Here is an 8519-nt window from a genome sequence, read left to right on the forward strand (position 1 = left end):
CCCCCCCCCTCCCCCTCTTAGTAATTGAATCATATTTTTTAAAGTTTTAAATCCGTTAGATTTCGAGAAGTTATAAATACTACATGAAGATATGATGACAAGAAGAGGAATAAGGAAAGCAGGATGTTCCACTTGAACTTATAGGAAGTCCATGGGAAACCAACCTATATGAGTGTGACCCCAGTCCCAAGCCTGACCTTGGCATGTCACTAGCTGAGCCGAGCCGAGCCGAGCCACGCCTACGTATATTTTAAGAAGATGCTGCAAGCCAACAAAACTCGGGTTCAGCAAACTACGATGAATACATTTGTGATTTTCAGATAATATTATTCACTTTGGTAACTACCAAAATATGAACATTTGTCCAGAAAAAAGCTTGCAAGTTGCAGTTTATATAATCCAACTAACACATAGCTAAATCTCAATGAAAAATCTGATAGCTGGTAAGCTAATCACGTCTGGTAACCACTAGTTGATAAGTTAGATGACAATGTAAACTGACCTAAAATGAACTATTGAAAAATTAGGACAATTGGAAAAGGAAAACCTTTGAAGCTTGTTAAAAAAATTATTAGAAGTAACTTTTCAAAAAGCCAAGGCTTATCAAGTTAGACTTTTTCAATAATCTCAAGAAAATAAGTTTGTTCATAAGATAAATTAAACTTGCCAAACAAATAGAGCATATATTGATGCATTTTTGGTGGCATCTTTTTTCTTCCCAAGAATCCATAAGAGTAAGCCAAGACATTCTTACCCGTAATCGCCATGCTACACTCGTGGCCATTGTGGGCTAACAACCTACACAAAGCCAACACACTCGTAACTCGTAAGGTTATCTTCAAAATGTCAAAAGTTCTGTTAACGAGTCTTAAACAATGATGACAGAGATTTATTTTTTCCTTTTTTTTCTGTTAACCAGTTTGCGCACACCTCGACTCATCCCATAGGGCCTTGAAGTTAACAGCCAGGAAAACCTCCTAAGAGGCTCGAGTAGATGACCAATGAGAAGCCTGACTAGTTGAACTACCCCAAGGGTCATGAGATGGGATCTTTAGTGTGTCTGGTTTTGTGTTAAAACTGTTTGAAGGAATAAACACTGACCTCAAGTGTGCTAAAAACTAATCTCATACGGCTAGCAACAACTGATGGCTCTTCAGATCGACCCACCACTGCCATTTGCTCCAATTGAAGTGTTTTCACCGGAAGCCTTAGGCGAGAACAAGAAAACAGTTATATTTTTTGCCGCTTAAAAATGTTGATTTGAAAGAAAATTTGATCCAAGAGCCATTTTAACATTAAAAGATTAAGAACTCACCATGCCATTCCTCTTAAATAGTAAGCGTTTGCAATGATAGCACAAAACCCTTTCCATTGAAGCTTGATCTCATCTGAAACAGGTGGTGTTGGAGACCACCGAACTATGGTAGGTTGCGGAGTACACAATATGGTTATAAAGATAATACTCAACCACAATATACACTCATTGACCTGTATCACAAAATAAAGAACACAATGGTACGTTAGAGCGTGTCCAGTAGATTCTCCAAAATGGAGATTTTGGGCTAATTTTAAAACCAATAGATCCTCTAAAATGGAGAAAATACGAAAGAGGGGATAAAAATCTCCAAAATTGGAAACTCCCTAAAAGTAAATGTCTGGAGATGATTGTTTTTTACTGTTTCCACCAATGAAGTTCAATGTATACAAATATTTTAAAAGTTTATTTGTATGATAAATTGTGTAGAATATTTTAGTAATATAATTAATGTTTGAGATCCCCAAAATTTAGCAACCATTGGAGTTGAATGTAATTTTTTTTAAGAATTTAACTTTTGCTGCAATTACAAATAATCAGTTGGAGATGCACTTAGAAAAAGCCAATTTCCTGGCATTGAAACGAAAATAGAACAAAAGATTACCTCCTCGTAACAAATCTTTGATTTTAGACTGGTACCTCCACCAAAAGTTTGCATTTCTTCAATTTCAATACCGGATTCTTTCATATTTGTAAGTTCTTTTCGTAACCCTTCATCAGTGCACCCTAAGGCATATGCATTTACCCCAGCACTTATGAATTCCTGATCAATATCAGTCCCAGCAAGTAAGTGACGAGAATCGATGAACTGAAATCACAGTCGAGAGAAGATGAATTGGCTTTACTTTTAGATTGTCACCTCCTCCTCGGTCGATGAAGTTCCGATATCGCCTAAACAAGCTGATTGCTATGTTGCGCGATGATCGGTATTCATCATCATCTGAAGAAATGGAGTCTTGCTGCTGGCACTAGACAATTCCAATATCAAGTAGATTTGGTCAAAACAAAGGTTATTAAGGCAAGATATACTATACTAACATAACATACTTCTGAACAAGCTGGGTCTTCATGAATAAAGCGGCTCTATCCTTTGTGATAGAGTCATAGAGGTTAGTTTTGTTTTACATCCACAACAACAAATCGGCTTAATAAAACATCAAATATGTCTAAAGGTCTGGATGGACTAATATATAGGAAAAACATTTGTGCGTCCTATATAAAGGTGTTACAATAAGTTGATAGGACGCTTTTGAGCGTCTTAACAAGTTTTTAGGACACTTTTGAAATCAAGCATCTTATTAGTCTTCTTTATATGACATTATTTGAAAAATGTCCTATAAATACACCCGTCCTATATAAAGATGTGTTCATAGGACACCTCAAAAGCGTCATATAAGAAAGCCAATAGACACTTCATTTCAAAAGTGACCTAAAAACTTGTTAAGACGTCAAAAAACATGCTATCAACTTATTGCAACACTTTTATATAGGATACATAATTATGTGGTCCTAGTCCTATAAAATAGTCTATTAGGACATTTAGACATATTTGCTGTTTTATAAAGCTGATTTTGTTATACCGATCCCACCCAATACCCCCCCACCCCTCTCTCAAGATCCCACTCTCGACCAGGATATATTGGGATCGTTTGGTTTGGTTTAGGGTGGTTTAGATACTATACTAACAGAGAGAAGACAACGTTGTTACTTACTAGCAATCTCTTGAACGTTGTTTGGTGTGATGGTTGATGAGTAAAGCCTTTCCAGGAGAAAGGCGAACTTTGAAATCCATTACTGCAACATCCCTTTGCCACGACACAAGAATTTACAGAAACCTTTGTAACCTTGCAGGGAGTCAAGGACTCAAGCCTAGTGCTAGTATCTGAAAATGTGCAGAACTTGTTGATAGCCCCAGGACTTTGAGTCATCACCATGGTTTAACCATGATATACTACTACCTACAAAAGTTCAGGTTCTGGAACATGATTAACTGTACTACATACAATAACCATTTAATCCAAACGCTCTGTATCAACATTTAGATAAAATCAAAGAGTTTCATCAAGTATTTTTTTTTCACAGACATTTGGAAAGTATTTCTCGGTTTAATTTGAAGAATGTGCCTCAAGATATAACAACATGAGTGTTTCTCTTTAATACGTACAGGATTCTCAACATCTGGACAACATGAGCAATGGCTCACAACAGAATGAGATTCATTCTTTAGTTCGTTCGTTTCACTATGTTTTCTATCTCCAAAGCGGATCTTATTTTCATGATGTGAGCATAAATGAAGATGAGATGTGCAAAAGGAGATGAGGAACAAAGGAAAACCTTCTAAACAAATGGAATTGTATTCTCTCCGAAAAAACTCCATCTTCTGTTACCCAACAACCAACCAAAGCATACTGCCATACTCATACAACCAGAATCTAAACTTCAGTCCCAGAAGAAGGAAACCCTTTTTTAGACAGTTGAACAAATCTAATCTAGGAAAATCAAGATAATGAAAAGATCCCAGGAGAAAGACACTACTTTTGTCAACCATCCTCAAAAGCAAAAACCACAAAGTTTAAAACAACAATTAGTATTTTAAACAATTATGGTTCACACTTTGCTTTTTAACAACCGACATGCCTGTGAAGATGTAAGCATAAACCAAATAAAAATTTCATTGAGAGCCAAAGTGGGGTGTTCCTTAATTCTGATCATTTGAGGTGTTTTGTTTCTCTAATTTCTATGAACTAGCATGTTTATCTTCTGGGTCCTTTGCAAGAAGTTTGTTGTTCAGAAAGGAAAGGTCAAGCACGAAAGTTTGAAATGCTAATCACACGAAATTACTATGTTTTTCCCACCTAGTTTATCATCCACTCAACACTGTCTTAGAAATAAAAAGACAAGGATCATGTCCATATGATTGTTGATGTGAAACCTTTGTCTTTGTAAGCTATCAGTATCACGATCACTAAATTAGGGTTGGGCGATCCCTAATTTATGAAACAAAAAGGATACTGCTGAGAAACCATCCAAATTTCAGAGAAACTGATTTGGTGAGCAAAACCCCATATTGAATCAAACAAACCATCCAAATTTCAGAAATAGCACTTCATCACAAAATGTAGGCAAATATTTAATTGCAAATATGTAGTGAAAATATAAAATTGACATAAATAAATAATCATTACTTACCTAATCAGAAGAGACGAAGTCATCTGCACTGCAACAAAACAAACGTAGCTGAAGCAAGAATCGAATCGAACTTTTCTACAATAAAGAGGAATGAAACAAATTAACTCCATATTTAATCGAAGTTGTTGCATGTGAACATTAGAGCTTTGAAAAAGCACTTAATTAACAAAACGTCGATAACGGTTCGATCGCAAATTTCATTAAAATATTCTAGTGTTGTAGATTTTTCCTACTTACCAAATCAGTTTATCTGCAAAATCAAAACAATAGAGAGCTAAATTAAGAATCGAATCAAACTTCTATTAAAGAAAATCAATGAAATAATACTTGTGGAGAAGATGAAGAAGGGTATAACATAGAGCCACAGATAAATGGATATGAAAGCATACACGAACGAATCTGCGTGAGCATTAGATGGGGCCACGAATATTACGAATGGCTATGGATCTTTGCTTCCAAATTTCTGATACCATTTCAACAAATTCTAACCGATTGAAACTTCTGGTGTTTAGGATTCGCTCTCCCATGGGGTCGTCTCATGGATACGTGGCAGCTCAATCCATTGCAACTTCCCTGAATTTTCGTTCATTAAACCTTGTATTTGTTACTTTTGTTTACAATTTATTACCTTTTTTCCTCTTTCTGATTTATAAATCATTTATTACTTTCATCCCTTGTTTTTAATGATAAATCACTATCGGTTGAACAAAAACATCAATGAATTACAAATCATGGAGTCAAAAACCATGGTCACCAAACTAGCAATTTTTAACAAACCGTAAGAATATAAAGAAAATCTTGGTTTACTCATTTATCAAGCGTGCGTACATGACATACTCAAAATAACACTCATCCTCGCTTTCAATCCCTTGTGCGTGAGTACGCAACGTACTCAAAGTTGTGATCTTTCTTGTTTTATAAACCTCACATGCGATCTCTACGTCTTTCACAAGTCGCGTTCATTTTCACCTTCTGCCTCAACCTTCAAAAGGATTTTTTTGGCATTGTGCCCCTTCTCATATTACTTTCATACACAACTTGATCACATATTTCATGGTTTTGTCAAACATAGTTATCCCAAGTTGTCCAACTCTTTGACAACCTCATTTGCTACCTCTACCTTCTCCAACAGTAATCTTGTTGATCTCATGAAGAAACTAATGTTCCATGTAAGAATGTTATGTCCATCATTGTAAATACAACTTGATTATTTGATTCAGACTGTTATAATAATAAGATACTACACTTAGAAGGTGTTTGGTTTGTTTGAAGCGAATGCAAATGTGTATAATGAGGAATGATAATGTTGTGCAATAAAAAATCATTCCTCCAAGTCTATGAGGGTATGGATGATTACCCACTTTTAAGTGATCACTCATACTAGTATATTAAACCAAACACCATTATTCATTCTCATTCTCATTCCTCGCCTTCTAATTGTTGTAATACGGGAACCCTGCATGCAGTGGAAATCAACCGTATTCTTCCTTGAATCCATATGAAACGAAGTAGGATGAGTGTTTCAAAAATTTACCTTTAATAAACAACCACCTTTTGTGTCGATTCTAAATCTGAGCAACAATCTTTGTACTGTTGCTACCACATAAGCTAATCTGTAAGACCCTCATTTTACCATGAGAAATCTCGTCATCTAAAACAATTTCCTCCAAAATTATGACTAAAGTAAAACAATTTACAATAGAAGACTTTAAAACAATAAGTATGCAACTTAAATGCTAACCTGTCATATACCGAGTTGTGTTACAATATTTATTCATCATAGATGTCTGAAAAAAAATATTATATAACACCCTCAAATCTGGAAAAAAAAAATGATTAATTTAAATTTTTTATTAATACAACAAATAAATGGTAAATTCCCTTTCTATTAATCAGTACCTAAATTACCTCGAATATGTAATCTAAAATCAACATCAATAAAAGGTAGACCATACCTTATATAAAGACTAATTTAAGTCAGGCATTACTACTACCCCAATAATTGTCGCTACCTCCAAATGCGGAAAACGTCAACGATAAGCTAAAACATTCTCATGTATCTAGCTAGTGATCAACTCATCATAGTGATGCTAGAACCAAATCCCAACAAGGACCTGATGCATGTGCCGATAAAGGAAAGAGGGTTAGACTTAACGCCTAGTGAGTTCAAGCGGTTTCCATCAAAAATATAAAACAGTACAACTGAAAGACTAGTTATTTAAAACATGATTTCTCAAATGAAATGTATTTATCGTAAAAGCAACTTCCAATATCCATTGTTTTCGTGATGAAAGCTCTAAATCAGAATACACATTCAATATAAATTTAAAACCCAACAATCACTCTAGAAATGTAAATAAGGTTTAACATCCAAGTATTTTGATCATGGATTAAAAAAACTACAATACTCATAATGCCCCAAAAATGGGAAATAAGGTTCAAAACTCAAAACCACGAATATTAGAAGAATGCTTTGTATTCGAAAACAGTGTTAAAAAACAAGGATAATACTATATCCGAAAATAACACCATTTGGTGATGTAAGAGACCCGATTCCATTAAATGTTACAGAATACAAAAGTAGGCCACATATCTATGTTTATTCATTAAGTTCAACCACTCCAGGGTTATAGTTTAATTAGTTAACAAGCTCAACAAATCGATGCTTATTGCTCATATAGGCCCAAGCTCATATAGGTCTATCGCTTATTTAGGCGCCAAGCTCCACCACCCTAGGTCTATCGCTTATTTAGGAGTCAAGCTCAACCACTCCAGGTCTACCATTCATATGGATACCAAGCTGAACAACTCCATGTCTAATGCTTATTTAGGTACCAAGCTCAAAACAGGGATTATGATCCCATTTATAAAACAACAAACTCACTCGTATGCTTATGGATCCATTGCATTACATGATTCCAATTAAATAACTAACACATTTAGAACATGCAATTCCAACTAAATATGCCATAATCGCATATAACTCCAAAAGCCCAATAGATAAAATTAAATCGGACAAATGTCCACAAAATTCATTTAAGTCAAAACTGAGCCAAATGCTCAATAATTCCAGACTATAAAATAAAAGTCATTAAAATGAATAAAACATATTTAATCAACTTTTATGCAAAATACATGCTCCAAAGTCATGATCAACTTAAAGACTCGCCTTTGTTGAGAGAAACCATTTTTCTAATGAAAACATATCATATTATCTCCAAAATGTCTCATAACACAATAATATGCATTTATCAAACGGTTTATAAAACTAAATACAACAAAATGTATTAATATAAAAAAAAAATTATCCATTTGTACAATAAAGAGGAAGACTTATGATTATAAATGAAAGTTCAAACCTGCTTTCGATCCATAAGCAGATGGAAGCAATCGATCGAGAAGAAGATGAAAGCAGTTTGATCGAGAAGAAGATGGAAGAAGTAAATCGAGAAGAAGTAGAAAGCAACTATCGATTGGGAATTTGGGATTTGGGAGAAAGAATGGAGCGGGAGCGGCTAGGATTAACTTAAAACTTAAAACTTAAAACTTGAAAGTTAAAAGAGGGAAATTTGTTCGGTTAATAACTGGATGTACCGGTCGATTCAATCGGTCGGTTTAATAACTGGATGGCATCGACCAGTTATTATTGGATGTACAAATTGGATGGTAAGTCGGTCGGTTCAGTCGGTTCTTATCGGTTTTGAACTGTCATCCAACAACCGACCGATCCAAATTGGATGTTGAAATTTTCGATCCAATCCGATCTTGATCACAATTGGATATCCAATCATCGACGGTCAGTTTTAGTTGGATCGGTTGACTTTCTACACACCCCTAGTTGATACTATATATGATTTTGAAGTTAAAGTTGTTGGTCCCAAAAGGGTCTACAAGAATACTAAACAGTTTGTAGAAGGGGGGGGATGAATACAAACACAATTTTCAAATTTAAAATATATATTGATAAAGAAGATCAATACAGATTTTACAAGATTGTTTGCGGAAAGATAAGTTG

The 8519-nt window shown here is 34.8% G+C and overlaps 1 protein-coding gene across 6 annotated transcripts; it reads right to left on the reverse strand.

The window, feature by feature from the left end:
- Positions 1 to 34: 34 nt before the first annotated feature.
- LOC112522761 lies at positions 35 to 5027 on the reverse strand. 6 transcript variants are annotated; one of them, XM_025132061.1, is made up of 10 exons: positions 4894 to 5027; positions 4742 to 4754; positions 4505 to 4579; positions 3028 to 3273; positions 2161 to 2283; positions 1920 to 2078; positions 1316 to 1488; positions 1102 to 1207; positions 755 to 798; positions 35 to 261 (listed from the first exon to the last, which is right to left on the reverse strand). In XM_025132061.1, exons 4-9 carry the CDS (start codon positions 3247 to 3249, stop codon positions 769 to 771), a joined length of 813 nt encoding a protein of 270 aa, XP_024987829.1. In that variant the 5' UTR covers positions 3250 to 3273; positions 4505 to 4579; positions 4742 to 4754; positions 4894 to 5027; the 3' UTR covers positions 35 to 261; positions 755 to 768. The 6 variants fall into 6 exon arrangements, with proteins under 6 accessions (XP_024987829.1, XP_024987834.1, XP_024987831.1 ...); XM_025132066.1 differs by lacking the exon at positions 4742 to 4754 and having other exon boundaries at positions 4505 to 4574; XM_025132063.1 differs by lacking the exon at positions 4742 to 4754.
- Positions 5028 to 8519: the final 3492 nt, after the last annotated feature.

Source organism: Cynara cardunculus, assembly GCF_001531365.2.
Source record: "Cynara cardunculus var. scolymus isolate 2C chromosome LG 12, CcrdV1, whole genome shotgun sequence".
NCBI classification, from domain to species: Eukaryota; Viridiplantae; Streptophyta; class Magnoliopsida; order Asterales; family Asteraceae; genus Cynara; species Cynara cardunculus.